At 53.6% G+C, this 16,798-nt stretch overlaps 1 protein-coding gene across 9 annotated transcripts in view; it reads left to right on the top strand.

Moving 5' to 3' along the window:
• The window catches only part of LOC115113959 (kin of IRRE-like protein 3), an 83,707-nt gene that overhangs the window by 32,491 nt on the left and 34,418 nt on the right, over positions 1-16,798 (top strand). For all 9 annotated transcript variants that reach the window (XM_065008235.1, XM_065008216.1, XM_065008223.1 and 6 more), the window contains exons 2-4: positions 2,531-2,683; positions 5,138-5,287; positions 7,504-7,661. In XM_065008235.1, coding sequence (XP_064864307.1) covers positions 2,531-2,683; positions 5,138-5,287; positions 7,504-7,661 — 461 coding nt within the window. The remainder of the gene's footprint in view (positions 1-2,530; positions 2,684-5,137; positions 5,288-7,503; positions 7,662-16,798) is intronic.

Genomic DNA, 16,798 nt, shown 5'->3' with positions numbered 1-16,798 from the left:
AGAGAGAAAGAGACACAGAGAGAGAACGAGAGACAGAGAGAAAGAGAGACAGAGACAGAAAGAGAGAGAGACAGAGAGAGAGACAGAGAGAGAAACAGAGAGAGAGAGAGATAGAGAGAAAGAGGGACAGAGAGAAAGAGACAGACAGAGAGAGAAAGAGGGACAGAGAGAAAGAGACAGACAGAGAAAGAGAGAGAGAGAGAGAGAGAGAAAGAGAGACAGAGAGAGAAAGAGAGACACATAGAGAAAGAGAGACAGAGAAAGAGAGACAGAAAGAGAGAGAGACAGAGAGACAGAGAGAGAGAGACCGAGAGACCGAGACAGAAAGAGAGAGAGAGAGACCAAGAGAGACAGAAAGAGAGAGAGACCAAGAGAGACAGAGAGAGAGTAACAGAGGTAACAGATGTAATCCATTTCTAACAACCTGCCAGTGTGATAAAGGATGGCCCATTGTAAACATTTAGGTACTGTGGGCAAGATACTTAATTGCAATCAATGTTTATACTGCAGCAAGCATAAAGAGGAAAATCCCCAACGCGCCATCCAGCGGAGCGGCCTATGGAAATGCTGGATATAGCTCATAAAAGCGGAACATTAGGGACAGACAGCCTATAAAAGCAGCCGTTTTGAAGGCATGACTAGAAAATGCCAGCCTTCACCAAATGCTTAATAGCCTGAGCATGAAAACATTTCACTACTCATTGACACTCAAATTGGACTCCTTTGATCTGCAGTCTATGACACAGACACATATACACACAACAATACACCTGCATGCCCATACACACACAGATTGATATGCTTATTTAAACACATTAGCAATATGAAGGGAATTGGGGTTAGTGGACTTTCCTGGTGATATTCACTGCTATTATACATGATTCTCTCCATTTCTTCCCATTTTTATTTCCATTTCTCCATCTTTCTCATCCTAAAAGGAGAAGAAAGGAGGAGAGTGCTTGGGCAGACGTGGGAAAGCAGTAGGTGTTAGGAGAGCTGCAAGCTGCAAGGCTTGAGCCATGGAGAATTCACGTTCCTGATGGGCTAACTGTTTGGCAGGTCTGATTATACTGGAGGGAGGGAGGTTAGGGAAGTGGGGGAGGAAGAGAAGAACAGGGTTCAGTCAGTGGTCCTGGTCCAGCCCTAGATGAAGTGGATAATTGAGTAGGGAACAAACACCGCCAACCAACCTCGGTAGCCCCCTTTTGAAAAGAAAGAAAAGCTAGAGAGAATGATGGAGAGAGGAGAGGGGTGAGCGGGTTGAGAAGGAGAGAGAAATTCCTAGCTTCCCTCGGGGGGCAATATCTGCTATTGAAAAGCTATTAAACTTGCATTTAGCAGGATTGATTGGAAATGAAGAGGCCTATTAAAAGAGAGGGACAAGAGGACAATAGCGCGTCTCTGGCCGCCGTATGTTGCCCTCCTTTCACCAGCTTTTCTTTCCCCAGGAGAATCCCCCCCCCCCAGCCTGTCTGTTTAAGCACTCCCACCCAGAGAACCATTGGAGAGGGGCTTAGCACTGACTGAATAGAGCCCTCTTTATCTTCCCCCTGGCCCCCCATTCTCCTATTGAAAGAGGGGTGGGGGGTGAGAGAGAGAGAAAATAAAAAAAATGAAGGAAGGTTCTTTCTTTTAAAGGAAAGATAAAGCCCTCTCTTTCTCTTCTCTTCTCTACTTAGCCAACCAACTCTGTTCTCTCTCAGCCCTCTCCTCTCTTCATATCTCCCCCAATGGTTTAGCTCTACCTCTGGAGGGGAGCCATCTACTTCCCCTGCCAGTTGGGTTTGTAATACTCAATCTCCAGCATCGTGGCACAAACAGTGGGAAACAAGGAGTCGTATTCAAACTTTATGTGTGTGTGTGTGTGTGTGTGTGTGTGTGTGTGTGTGTGTGTGTGTGTGTGTGTGCAGGTGTGGGTTGCGATGCAGGTGTGTGTGTTGCGAGTGTGGGTGTGGATTCCAGTGAGTGTGAGTGAAGGCAAGCCAACAGCTTTCAGTGCGTGTGTGTGTGTGTGTGTTCGTGTATGTTTGTGTGTTCCATGTGTGTGTGTGTGTTCCGTGTGTGTGTGTCCCATCCTTAAACACAGCAATGGAACAGACAGAGGCAGGTGTCTTGGTTGACGTTGAGCAGGCTCAGACGGATGCTTCCCCCGGGACACTTAATGGAGTTTTGATTGTATAACATCCATTTGAACAAAAAGCTCCCCCAAAGAGTGGCAGATTTCTCTCCTTCGCAGTGTGCTTGTTTCGTGTCATCGTGCGATGGCTGCCATATGGTCTGGGGAAAGAGTTAAATAAGTCATGAGGCAGCTGACTCTTCCTGCTCAGCTCAGCCACCATTTTAATGAGAAAATACATATTTTCAGCCTCCTCCATCCACCCCATGTAACAACATGGCAACATGTAAACAACAGAATGAACAGGCCAGTCCATTATGGGGCTTGGCTAAATATGGCCATGCATTTGGCTCAAGCATCTCTATTAGATTATATCATTACGTTACTCATCAAACCTCCCTCTTCTTCCAACAGCTACCCGAGCAGCCTACTTTTCCCAGCAGCCCCAAGACCAGGTAGTGGTGTCTGGTCAATCGGTGACTCTGCCCTGTGTCATCGTGGGGTACAGAGGAATGGTGCAGTGGACCAAAGACGGCCTGGCGCTGGGTGGAGAAAGAGATCTGCCAGGTATGCATCTGATCTGACCAACATCTCTCTGTGTGTCTGGCTCTCTGTCTTCCCCCTCTCTCTCTGCCCCCCCCCCCCCTCTCTCTCTCTCTCTCTGTGTCTTACTCCTCTCCCTCTCTCTCTCTCTCGCTCTGTCTTCCCCCTCTCTCCTGCCCCCCCTCTCTCTCGCTCTGTCTTCGCCCTCTCTCTCTGCCCCCTCTCTCTCTCTGTGTCTTACTCCTCTCCCTCTCTCTCTCGCTCTGTCTTCCCCCTCTCTCTCTGCCCCCCTCTCTCTCTGTGTCTTACTCCTCTCCCTCTCTCTCTCTCTCTCTCTCTCGCTCTGTCTTCCCCCTCTCTCTCTGCCCCCCTCTCTCTCGCTCTCTGTCTTCCCCCTCTCTCTCTGCCCCCCCTCTCTCTCTGTGTCTTACTCCTCTCCCTCTCTCTCTCTCTCTCTCTCTCTCTCTCTCTCTCTCTCTCTGTCTTCCCCCTCTCTCTGCCCCCCTCTCTCTCGCTCTCTGTCTTCCCCCTCTCTCTCTGTCTCCCTCTCCCCCTCTCTCTCCCTCTCTCTCTCTCTCTCTCTCGCTCTCTGTCTTCCCCCTCTCTCTCTGGCCCCCTCTCTCTCTCTCTCTGTGTCTTACTCCTCTCCCTCTCTCTCTCCCTCTCGCTCTGTCTTCCCCTCTCTCTCTGCCCCCCTCTCTCGCTCTGTCTTCCCCTCTCTCTCTGCCCCCCCTCTCTCGCTCTGTCTTCCCCCTCTCTCTCTCTGCCCCCCTCTCTCGCTCTGTCTTCCCCCTCTCTCTCTGCCCCCCCTCTCTCTCTCTCTCTCTCTCTCTCTCGCTCTGTCTTCCCCCTCTCTCTCTGTCTCCCCCTCTCTCGCTCTGTCTTCCCCCTCTCTATCTGCCCCCTCTCTCTGTCTCCCCCCTCTCTCGCTCTGTCTTCCCCCTCTCTCTCTGCCCCCCCTCTCTCTGTCTCCCCCTCTCTCGCTCTGTCTTCCCCCTCTCTCTCTGCCCCCCTCTCTCGCTCTGTCTTCCCCCTCTCTCTGCTGCCCCCTCTCTCGCTCTGTCCTCCCCCTCTCTCTCTGCCCCCCCTCTCTCGCTCTGTCTTCCCCCTCTCCCTCTCCCCCTCTCTCTCTCTCTCTCTGTGTCTTACTCCTCTCCCTCTCTCTCTCTCTCTCTCTCTCGCTCTGTCTTCCCCCTCTCTCTCTGCCCCCCTCTCTCTCGCTCTGTCTTCCCCCTCTCTCTCTGCCCCCCCTCTCTCGCTCTGTCTTCCCCTCTCTCTCTGCCCCCTCTCTCTCTCTCTCTCTCTCTCTGTGTCTTACTCCTCTCCCTCTCTCTCTCTCTCTCTCGCTCTGTCTTCCCCCTCTCTCTCTGTCTCCCCCTCTCTCGCTCTGTCTTCCCCCTCTCTCTCTGCCCCCTCTCTCGCTCTGTCTTCCCCCTCTCTCTCTGTCTCCCCCCTCTCGCTCTGTCTTCCCCCTCTCTCTGCCCCCCCTCTCTCGCTCTGTCTTCCCCCTCTCTCTGTCTCCCCCACCTCTCTCGCTCTGTCTTCCGCCTCTCTCTCTGCCCCCCTCTCTCTCGCTCTGTCTTCCCCCTCTCTCTCTGTCTCCCTCTCCCCCTCTCTCTCCCTCTCTCTCTCTCCACCCTCCCTCTCTCTGTCTCCCTCTCCCCCTCTCTCTCCCCTCTCTCTCTCTCGCTCTGTCTTCCCCCTCTCTCTCTGTCTCCCTCTCCCCCTCTCTCTCTCTCTCTCTCTCGCTCTGTCTTCCCCCTCTCTCTCTGTCTCCCTCTCCCCCTCTCTCTCCCTCTCTCTCTCTCCACCCTCCCTCTCTCTGTCTCCCCCATCTCTCTCTTTCTCTTTGTCTTTCTCTCTGTCACACTCTAGCTCCCCTACTTCTCTCTCTCCCCCCTGATCAATTCATGGTCTCATTAGGAAGCCTTGGCTCTCTGTCTGTCTGTCTACTCAAATTAATGGAGGTGGAGAGAAACAAATATACTGCAGACAGCCTCTCTACCACAAACAGACACAGAGCATTTAATTTGTTGTTTAGCATTTTGAGGCTTTTGTACCAAGGTGGATAATCAATTGGCTGGTGTCACGCGCTGACATTCAGCTGTGTTCTGGACTAGTGGGAAGGTGGATGAGGCTCGGGGTTGACCTTAGACACTACATCTTGATTTTGTCTGTGCTTTAAAGGACAGTCAGTCGCCTCACGCCCCAGTCTCACATGTAGCTGTGGCCTTCCCCTAGCCAGTCCCACGCTGCTCAGCCAACTGAACGGCTCAGTGCTTAACCGGGGGTGGTGCAGCACCATTTCCATTTATGTCTTAAAGGCCCTTGGCGTTTGTTTGTGGCGTGAGTCTGCTCATTTTGCAGTCTTTTCATTCCGGTTTGGGTTTGTTGTTCTGCTGTTGATTGTTGGGTTTGTTTTCTTGTTTTCTTTCCCATTCTCTGACTCACTGTATTCCTTGTGTTGGCTTAATGTAGGGTGGACACGCTACTCCTTAATGGGAGACCCGCTATCAGGCGAGCACAGCTTGATGATCGACTCGGCAGAGCTGGCGGATGACGCCGTGTACGAGTGTCAGGCTACGCAGGCCGGACTGCGCTCCCACCGAGCCAAGCTCACTGTTCTAGGTAAGATACACAGCTGCTGCACACACCGCACAAGGGCACACACAGGGACACAGACACACACACAGACGGGCACACACAGGGACACACACAGACGGGCACACACAGGGACACACACACACGGGCACACACAGGGACACACACACACGGGCACACACAGGGGCACACACACCCTGATCTGCAGGTTGGCTCTACAGAGGGAGATTGTTAAGCACCATTATGGTTCTGACAGACACACACACACACACACACACACACACATGCACACACGCACGCGCGCACGCACACACACACACACACACACACACACAGTTTCTATGTCTTGTAACTATTTATGACATCACCTGCTGTTATCAACTTTCACAAATAACACCTGTAAAATGTACTTACTGCCGTATATCAGCCCTGTAAATATTTTTCAAACCCAACAGAGCCAGCAAAAAAAACTATTTTCCTTCAGTATCGATAATCAAGACTGTGGAAGTCTAGGATAATGTGATTGCTGCAGTCACAAATGACTTGCATGGACACTTAAAAGTCAAGTTCTGCACAGTTAGCACATTTTACAGTGAGTCACAATATTTGTCAACCGTGGGGCAGCTTTTACATTAACGCAAAGTGAGTGATCTACATATTCACCAGGCATCCAGAGGTGGGGAGAGGAGGGTGGTGGTGGAGAGAGGGATGGCGGAGGGGGGTGAGAGGGGAGAGAGAGGCCCCTCGTGGGACTCCCAGACAGTGAAACACTGCTGGCACCTGGTGGCCGATGGGGGAACAGGCAGCAGCATATTCATTAGTCTTTACTGAACGTCTCTCTGATGATCTGGGAAATACACCCAACGAAGCAGAGAGACAGTTACAGAAGACACTGGAGCCTCAGCTCTATGCACCAACAACAAGGCTAGGCTACTGTACTGTCTCCCCACTGCCCTGCTTGTTTCTGTCATTTTATGAGCTCGTTTAAGCAGCGAGACGAGGGGGAGAAGAAAAGGCAGCGAATGAAAGGCTGGTCATGTGAATTCTGACGACCCATGATGAAGAACACTGCTCTAATTGGCTTGACTCAGTGTTGGGCTCCGCTCACTATCCACTTCCTCTCCGCTCCTACGACCACGCGCAGTTCGAAAGAGCACAATGCAGCGCGGTCAATAGAGATCACATACACCCACCCAAACCCAGCTTCATAACGCCCGCACTGCACAGAGTGGAGGTGGACGAGGATGGACTGTTTGATTGGTTAGCGTGAGCCTTTGTGGACAGAAAAGGCGGTAGATGTTGTTTCCTAAAACCTAGTAGAGTGTCCCCATTAAGAGAGGAGCAAATCAAGCAGGGACCGGGGTGTGTGTGTAGGCCTGTTTCGAGAACACAGATTCACAGAGGCTAGGGTCTTGAAGTGTGCGTGTGTGTGTGTGTGTGTGTGTGTGTGCGTGTGTGCGTGGTGAGTGTGTGTGTGTGTGTGTGTGTGTGTGTGTGTGTGTGTGTGTGTGTGTGTGTGTGTGTGTGTGTGTGTGTGTGTGTGTGTGTGTGTGTGTGTGGGGAAATCAATGCAGCCAGATGAGACCCAAAAAATCCGGCGCATTCAAAGGAGTGAACGGCGGGAGAGCGGCCAAGGGAGTCGGCATGGAAATTAAAATCACCTAGCACTCGGATTCCATTAGTGTCCGGGCCGCGGTGGTGGAAGGACCTCTGACAATTCAGATACACACACAGAAATTGGTTCAGCGGAGGGAGCAAGAGAGAGAGATAGACCGGGGCGCAGGCCTGCTGCTGTTTACGCCTGCCGTTATTGCCTGGGGAGATAGACACCTTCATCAGGGGTGGCAGCGTGTGCGAAACCATGCAAATAAATGAACAAATAAGCAATTCAGATGAAACATCACTGGGCAGCAGTGGGAGTAAAAGAGTACTAATGCCAGTCTCAATGTTAAGAAGGAAAATGAAATAGCTCTTCTCTTTTTTTCTTCTCAAAGCCAAATGTTGTCGGTTTCCATTCCAGTCTACAAAGTAGAAACACACCTCGTGAACCAACACGATGATGAAAGGATATTGTTTTCTCTGTGTGCAGTGGATGAATTGATGCAGCGTTAACACATCACATGAATCTCACTAGATGTTCCTCTCATTCAGAAGCTGTGTACTGTAAAAGGAGCTTTCAGTTTGGTGGGTTGTTTCTCTCCTCTAACATGAATGCGTTGTGTTTCCACCTTCTCTCCCTGTAGTTCCCCCCACAGACCCGGTGGTGGAGGGGGGTCCTATCATACGTGTGAAGGCCCACACACCCTACAACCTCACCTGCCGTGCCTCGGGTGCCAAGCCTGCCGCCGAGATCACCTGGTACAGAGACGGAGAGGTCATGGACACGGCCATATACTCCAAGGTACAGAAAGACTACAGCATAATCAGATAACAAGTCGTGCCAGGGCAGGTTAGAGAGAGCAGGGCCATGCCCAATCTCATCAGGATCCACTAACACCCACACAACACCAGCACAGCTCAGCAGAGTACAGCAGAGCTCACCTAAGCAGGCTATGGCAAGGTACAGCAGAGCTCATCTAAGCAGGCTATGTCAGGGTACAGCAGAGCTCATCTAAGCAGGCCATGACAGGGTACAGCAGAGCTCATCTAAGCAGGCCATGGCAGGGTACAGCAGAGCCCACCTAAGCAGGCCATGGCAGGGTACAGCAGAGCCCATCTAAGCAGGCCATGGCAGGGTACAGCAGAGACCATCTAAGCAGGCTATGGCAGGGTACAGCAGAGACGGTCTTAGCAGGCTATGGCAGGGTACAACAGACCCCAGCTTAGCAGGCTATGGCAGGGTACAACAGAGACCATCTAAGCAGGCTATGGCAGGGTACAACAGACCCCAGCGTAGCAGGATATGGCAGGGTACAGCAGAGACCATCTAAGCAGGCTATGGCAGGGTACAACAGACCCCAGCTTAGCAGGCTATGGCAGGGTACAGCAGAGCTCATCTAAGCAGGCCATGGCAGGGTACAGCAGAGCTCATCTAAGCAGGCTATGTCAGGGTACAGCAGAGCTCATCTAAGCAGGCCATGACAGGGTACAGCAGAGCTCATCTAAGCAGGCCATGGCAGGGTACAGCAGAGCCCACCTAAGCAGGCCATGGCAGGGTACAGCAGAGACCATCTAAGCAGGCTATGGCAGGGTACAGCAGAGACGGTCTTAGCAGGCTATGGCAGGGTACAGCAGAGCTCATCTGAGCAGGCTATGGCAGGGTACAGCAGAGACGGTCTTAGCAGGCTATGGCAGGGTACAGCAGAGCTCATCTGAGCAGGCTATGGCAGGGTACAGCAGAGACGGTCTAAGCAGGCTATGGCAGGGTACAGCAGAGCTCATCTAAGCAGGCTATGGCAGGGTACAGCAGAGACGGTCTTAGCAGGCTATGGCAGGGTACAGCAGAGACGGTCTAAGCAGGCTATGTCAGGGTACAGCAGAGCTCATCTAAGCAGGCTATGGCAGGGTACAGCAGAGCTCATCTAAGCAGGCTATGTCAGGGTACAGCAGAGCTCATCTAAGCAGGCTATGTCAGGGTACAGCAGAGCTCATCTAAGCAAGCTATGGCAGGGTACAGCAGAGCTCATCTAAGCAGGCTATGGCAGGGTACAGCAGAGCTCATCTAAGCAGGCTATGGCAGGGTACAGCAGAGCCCAACTAAGCAGGCTACGGCAGGGTACAGCAGAGCTCATCTAAGCAGGCTATGCCAGGGTACAGCAGAGCTCATCTAAGCAGGCTATGGCAGGGTACAGCAGAGCCCAGCTTAGCAGGCTATGGCAGGGTACATCAGAGCCCAGCTTAGCAGGCTATGGCAGGGTACAGCAGAGACCATCTAAGCAGGCTATGGCAGGGTACAACAGACCCCAGCTTAGCAGGCTATGGCAGGGTACAGCAGAGCTCATCTAAGCAGGCCATGGCAGGGTACAGCAGAGCTCATCTAAGCAGGCTATGGCAGGGTACAGCAGAGACCATCTAAGCAGGCTATGGCAGGGTACAGCAGAGCCCATCTAAGCAGGCTATGGCAGGGTACAGCAGAGACGGTCTTAGCAGGCTATGGCAGGGTACAGCAGAGCTCATCTGAGCAGGCTATGGCAGGGTACAGCAGAGACTCATCTAAGCAGGCTATGGCAGGGTACAGCAGAGCTCATCTAAGCAGGCTATGGCAGGGTACAGCAGAGACGGTCTTAGCAGGCTATGGCAGGGTACAGCAGAGACCATCTAAGCAGGCTATGGCAGGGTACAGCAGAGACCATCTAAGCAGGCTATGGCAGGGTACAGCAGAGACCATCTAAGCAGGCTATGGCAGGGTACAGCAGAGACCATCTAAGCAGGCTATGGCAGGGTACAGCAGAGACCATCTAAGCAGGCTATGGCAGGGTACATCAGAACCCAACTTAGCAGGCTATGGCAGGGTACAACAGACCCCAGCTTAGCAGGCTATGGCAGGGTACAACAGAGACCATCTAAGCAGGCTATGGCAGGGTACAACAGACCCCAGCGTAGCAGGTTATGGCAGGGTACAGCAGAGACCATCTAAGCAGGCTATGGCAGGGTACAACAGACCCCAGCTTAGCAGGCTATGGCAGGGTACAGCAGAGCTCATCTAAGCAGGCCATGGCAGGGTACAGCAGAGCTCATCTAAGCAGGCTATGGCAGGGTACAGCAGAGACCATCTAAGCAGGCTATGGCAGGGTACAGCAGAGCCCATCTAAGCAGGCTATGGCAGGGTACAGCAGAGACGGTCTTAGCAGGCTATGGCAGGGTACAGCAGAGCTCATCTGAGCAGGCTATGGCAGGGTACAGCAGAGACGGTCTAAGCAGGCTATGGCAGGGTACAGCAGAGCTCATCTAAGCAGGCTATGGCAGGGTACAGCAGAGACGGTCTTAGCAGGCTATGGCAGGGTACAGCAGAGACGGTCTAAGCAGGCTATGTCAGGGTACAGCAGAGCTCATCTAAGCAGGCTATGTCAGGGTACAGCAGAGCTCATCTAAGCAGGCTATGGCAGGGTACAGCAGAGCCCATCTAAGCAGGCCATGGCAGGGTACAGCAGAGCTCATCTAAGCAGGCTATGGCAGGGTACAGCAGAGCTCATCTAAGCAGGCTATGGCAGGGTACAGCAGATACCATCTAAGCAGGCTATGGCAGGGTACAGCAGAGACCATCTAAGCAGGCTATGGCAGGGTACAGCAGAGCTCATGTAAGCAGGCCATGGCAGGGTACAGCAGAGCTCATCTAAGCAGGCTATGGCAGGGTACAGCAGAGCTCATCTAAGCAGTCTATGGCAGGGTACAGCAGAGCCCAACTAAGCAGGCTATGGCAGGGTACAGCAGAGCTCATCTAAGCAGGCTATGGCAGGGTACAGCAGAGCCCAGCTAAGTAGGCTATGGCAGGGAACAGCAGAGCCCATCCAAGCAGGCTATGGCAGGGTACAGCAGAGACCATCTAAGCAGGCTATGGCAGGGTACAGCAGAGCCCAGCTAAGTAGGCTATGGCAGGGTACAGCAGAGACCATCTAAGCAGGCTATGGCAGGGTACAGCAGAGACCATCTAAGCAGGCTATGGCAGGGTACAGCAGAGACCATCTAAGCAGGCTATGGCAGGGTACAACAGAGACCATCTAAGCAGGCTATGGCAGGGTACAGCAGAGACCATCTAAGCAGGCTATGGCAGGGTACAACAGAGACCATCTAAGCAGGCTATGGCAGGGTACAACAGACCCCAGCGTAGCAGGTTATGGCAGGGTACAGCAGAGACCATCTAAGCAGGCTATGGCAGGGTACAGAAGACCCCAGCTTAGCAGGCTATGGCAGGGTACAGCAGAGCTCATCTAAGCAGGCCATGGCAGGGTACAGCAGAGCTCATCTAAGCAGGCTATGGCAGGGTACAGCAGAGACCATCTAAGCAGGCTATGGCAGGGTACAGCAGAGCCCATCTAAGCAGGCGATGGCAGGGTACAGCAGAGACGGTCTTAGCAGGCTATGGCAGGGTACAGCAGAGCTCATCTGAGCAGGCTATGGCAGGGTACAGCAGAGACGGTCTAAGCAGGCTATGGCAGGGTACAGCAGAGCTCATCTAAGCAGGCTATGGCAGGGTACAGCAGAGACGGTCTTAGCAGGCTATGGCAGGGTACAGCAGAGACCATCTAAGCAGGCTATGTCAGGGTACAGCAGAGCTCATCTAAGCAGGCTATGTCAGGGTACAGCAGAGCTCATCTAAGCAGGCTATGGCAGGGTACAGCAGAGCCCATCTAAGCAGGCCATGGCAGGGTACAGCAGAGCTCATCTAAGCAGGCTATGGCAGGGTACAGCAGAGCTCATCTAAGCAGGCTATGGCAGGGTACAGCAGAGACCATCTAAGCAGGCTATGGCAGGGTACAGCAGAGCTCATGTAAGCAGGCTATGGCAGGGTACAGCAGAGCTCATCTAAGCAGGCTATGGCAGGGTACAGCAGAGACCATCTAAGCAGGCTATGGCAGGGTACAGCAGAGACCATCTAAGCAGGCTATGGCAGGGTACAGCAGAGACCATCTAAGCAGGCTATGGCAGGGTACAGCAGAGACCATCTAAGCAGGCTATGGCAGGGTACAGCAGAGACCATCTAAGCAGGCTATGGCAGGGTACATCAGAACCCAACTTAGCAGGCTATGGCAGGGTACAACAGACCCCAGCTTAGCAGGCTATGGCAGGGTACAACAGAGACCATCTAAGCAGGCTATGGCAGGGTACAACAGACCCCAGCGTAGCAGGTTATGGCAGGGTACAGCAGAGACCATCTAAGCAGGCTATGGCAGGGTACAACAGACCCCAGCTTAGCAGGCTATGGCAGGGTACAGCAGAGCTCATCTAAGCAGGCCATGGCAGGGTACAGCAGAGCTCATCTAAGCAGGCTATGGCAGGGTACAGCAGAGACCATCTAAGCAGGCTATGGCAGGGTACAGCAGAGCCCATCTAAGCAGGCTATGGCAGGGTACAGCAGAGACGGTCTTAGCAGGCTATGGCAGGGTACAGCAGAGCTCATCTGAGCAGGCTATGGCAGGGGTACAGCAGAGACGGTCTAAGCAGGCTATGGCAGGGTACAGCAGAGCTCATCTAAGCAGGCTATGGCAGGGTACAGCAGAGACGGTCTTAGCAGGCTATGGCAGGGTACAGCAGAGACGGTCTAAGCAGGCTATGTCAGGGTACAGCAGAGCTCATCTAAGCAGGCTATGTCAGGGTACAGCAGAGCTCATCTAAGCAGGCTATGGCAGGGTACAGCAGAGCCCATCTAAGCAGGCCATGGCAGGGTACAGCAGAGCTCATCTAAGCAGGCTATGGCAGGGTACAGCAGAGCTCATCTAAGCAGGCTATGGCAGGGTACAGCAGAGACCATCTAAGCAGGCTATGGCAGGGTACAGCAGAGACCATCTAAGCAGGCTATGGCAGGGTACAGCAGAGCTCATGTAAGCAGGCCATGGCAGGGTACAGCAGAGCTCATCTAAGCAGGCTATGGCAGGGTACAGCAGAGCTCATCTAAGCAGTCTATGGCAGGGTACAGCAGAGCCCAACTAAGCAGGCTATGGCAGGGTACAGCAGAGCTCATCTAAGCAGGCTATGGCAGGGTACAGCAGAGCCCAGCTAAGTAGGCTATGGCGGGGAACAGCAGAGCCCATCCAAGCAGGCTATGGCAGGGTACAGCAGAGACCATCTAAGCAGGCTATGGCAGGGTACATCAGAGCCCAGCTTAGCAGGCTATGGCAGGGTACAGCAGAGACGGTCTTAGCAGGCTATGGCAGGGTACAGCAGAGCTCATCTGAGCAGGCTATGGCAGGGTACAGCAGAGACGGTCTAAGCAGGCTATGGCAGGGTACAGCAGAGCTCATCTAAGCAGGCTATGGCAGGGTACAGCAGAGACGGTCTTAGCAGGCTATGGCAGGGTACAGCAGAGACGGTCTAAGCAGGCTATGTCAGGGTACAGCAGAGCTCATCTAAGCAGGCTATGTCAGGGTACAGCAGAGCTCATCTAAGCAGGCTATGGCAGGGTACAGCAGAGCCCAACTAAGCAGGCTATGGCAGGGTACAGCAGAGCTCATCTAAGCAGGCTATGGCAGGGTACAGCAGAGCCCAGCTAAGTAGGCATGGCTAGCAGAGCCCATCCAAGCAGGCTATGGCAGGGTACAGCAGAGACCATCTAAGCAGGCTATGGCAGGGTACATCAGAGCCCAGCTTAGCAGGCTATGGCAGGGTACAGCAGAGACGGTCTTAGCAGGCTATGGCAGGGTACAGCAGAGCTCATCTGAGCAGGCTATGGCAGGGTACAGCAGAGACGGTCTAAGCAGGCTATGGCAGGGTACAGCAGAGCTCATCTAAGCAGGCTATGGCAGGGTACAGCAGAGACGGTCTTAGCAGGCTATGGCAGGGTACAGCAGAGACGGTCTAAGCAGGCTATGTCAGGGTACAGCAGAGCTCATCTAAGCAGGCTATGTCAGGGTACAGCAGAGCTCATCTAAGCAGGCTATGGCAGGGTACAGCAGAGCCCATCTAAGCAGGCCATGGCAGGGTACAGCAGAGCTCATCTAAGCAGGCTATGGCAGGGTACAGCAGAGCTCATCTAAGCAGGCTATGGCAGGGTACAGCAGAGACCATCTAAGCAGGCTATGGCAGGGTACAGCAGAGCTCATGTAAGCAGGCCATGGCAGGGTACAGCAGAGCTCATCTAAGCAGGCTATGGCAGGGTACAGCAGAGACCATCTAAGCAGGCTATGGCAGGGTACAGCAGAGACCATCTAAGCAGGCTATGGCAGGGTACAGCAGAGACCATCTAAGCAGGCTATGGCAGGGTACAGCAGAGACCATCTAAGCAGGCTATGGCAGGGTACAGCAGAGACCATCTAAGCAGGCTATGGCAGGGTACATCAGAACCCAGCTTAGCAGGCTATGGCAGGGTACAACAGACCCCAGCTTAGCAGGCTATGGCAGGGTACAACAGAGACCATCTAAGCAGGCTATGGCAGGGTACAACAGACCCCAGCGTAGCAGGTTATGGCAGGGTACAGCAGAGACCATCTAAGCAGGCTATGGCAGGGTACAACAGACCCCAGCTTAGCAGGCTATGGCAGGGTACAGCAGAGCTCATCTAAGCAGGCCATGGCAGGGTACAGCAGAGCTCATCTAAGCAGGCTATGGCAGGGTACAGCAGAGACCATCTAAGCAGGCTATGGCAGGGTACAGCAGAGCCCATCTAAGCAGGCTATGGCAGGGTACAGCAGAGACGGTCTTAGCAGGCTATGGCAGGGTACAGCAGAGCTCATCTGAGCAGGCTATGGCAGGGTACAGCAGAGACGGTCTAAGCAGGCTATGGCAGGGTACAGCAGAGCTCATCTAAGCAGGCTATGGCAGGGTACAGCAGAGACGGTCTTAGCAGGCTATGGCAGGGTACAGCAGAGACGGTCTAAGCAGGCTATGTCAGGGTACAGCAGAGCTCATCTAAGCAGGCTATGTCAGGGTACAGCAGAGCTCATCTAAGCAGGCTATGGCAGGGTACAGCAGAGGCCATCTAAGCAGGCCATGGCAGGGTACAGCAGAGCTCATCTAAGCAGTCTATGGCAGGGTACAGCAGAGCTCATCTAAGCAGGCTATGGCAGGGTACAGCAGAGACCATCTAAGCAGGCTATGGCAGGGTACAGCAGAGACCATCTAAGCAGGCTATGGCAGGGTACAGCAGAGCTCATGTAAGCAGGCCATGGCAGGGTACAGCAGAGCTCATCTAAGCAGGCTATGGCAGGGTACAGCAGAGCTCATCTAAGCAGTCTATGGCAGGGTACAGCAGAGCCCAACTAAGCAGGCTATGGCAGGGTACAGCAGAGCTCATCTAAGCAGGCTATGGCAGGGTACAGCAGAGCCCAGCTAAGTAGGCTATGGCGGGGAACAGCAGAGCCCATCCAAGCAGGCTATGGCAGGGTACAGCAGAGACCATCTAAGCAGGCTATGGCAGGGTACATCAGAGCCCAGCTTAGCAGGCTATGGCAGGGTACAGCAGAGACCATCTAAGCAGGCTATGGCAGGGTACAGCAGAGCCCATCTAAGCAGGCGATGGCAGGGTACAGCAGAGACGGTCTTAGCAGGCTATGGCAGGGTACAGCAGAGCTCATCTGAGCAGGCTATGGCAGGGTACAGCAGAGACGGTCTAAGCAGGCTATGGCAGGGTACAGCAGAGCTCATCTAAGCAGGCTATGGCAGGGTACAGCAGAGACGGTCTTAGCAGGCTATGGCAGGGTACAGCAGAGACGGTCTAAGCAGGCTATGTCAGGGTACAGCAGAGCTCATCTAAGCAGGCTATGTCAGGGTACAGCAGAGCTCATCTAAGCAGGCTATGGCAGGGTACAGCAGAGCCCATCTAAGCAGGCCATGGCAGGGTACAGCAGAGCTCATCTAAGCAGGCTATGGCAGGGTACAGCAGAGCTCATCTAAGCAGTCTATGGCAGGGTACAGCAGAGACCATCTAAGCAGGCTATGGCAGGGTACAGCAGAGCTCATCTAAGCAGGCTATGGCAGGGTACAGCAGAGCCCAGCTAAGTAGGCTATGGCAGGGAACAGCAGAGCCCATCCAAGCAGGCTATGGCAGGGTACAGCAGAGACCATCTAAGCAGGCTATGGCAGGGTACATCAGAGCCCAGCTTAGCAGGCTATGGCAGGGCGGCAGAGACCATCTAAGCAGGCTATGGCAGGGTACAGCAGAGCCCAGCTAAGTAGGCTATGGCAGGGTACAGCAGAGACCATCTAAGCAGGCTATGGCAGGGTACAGCAGAGACCATCTAAGCAGGCTATGGCAGGGTACAGCAGAGACCATCTAAGCAGGCTATGGCAGGGTACAACAGAGACCATCTAAGCAGGCTATGGCAGGGTACAACAGACCCCAGCGTAGCAGGTTATGGCAGGGTACAGCAGAGACCATCTAAGCAGGCTATGGCAGGGTACAACAGACCCCAGCTTAGCAGGCTATGGCAGGGTACAGCAGAGCTCATCTAAGCAGGCCATGGCAGGGTACAGCAGAGCTCATCTAAGCAGGCTATGGCAGGGTACAGCAGAGACCATCTAAGCAGGCTATGGCAGGGTACAGCAGAGCCCATCTAAGCAGGCTATGGCAGGGTACAGCAGAGACGGTCTTAGCAGGCTATGGCAGGGTACAGCAGAGCTCATCTGAGCAGGCTATGGCAGGGTACAGCAGAGACGGTCTAAGCAGGCTATGGCAGGGTACAGCAGAGCTCATCTAAGCAGGCTATGGCAGGGTACAGCAGAGACGGTCTTAGCAGGCTATGGCAGGGTACAGCAGAGACGGTCTAAGCAGGCTATGTCAGGGTACAGCAGAGCTCATCTAAGCAGGCTATGTCAGGGTACAGCAGAGCTCATCTAAGCAGGCTATGGCAGGGTAGAGCAGAGCTCATCTAAGCAGGCTATGGCAGGGTACAGCAGAGCCCAACTAAGCAGGCTACGGCAGGGTACAGCAGAGCTCATCTAAGCAGG

The sequence above is a fragment of the Oncorhynchus nerka genome, linkage group LG3, assembly GCF_034236695.1.
Source record: "Oncorhynchus nerka isolate Pitt River linkage group LG3, Oner_Uvic_2.0, whole genome shotgun sequence".
Taxonomy (NCBI): domain Eukaryota; kingdom Metazoa; phylum Chordata; class Actinopteri; order Salmoniformes; family Salmonidae; genus Oncorhynchus; species Oncorhynchus nerka.
Note: the sequence above shows the minus strand (reverse complement) of the source record. Positions and strands in the feature narration are given on the sequence as shown.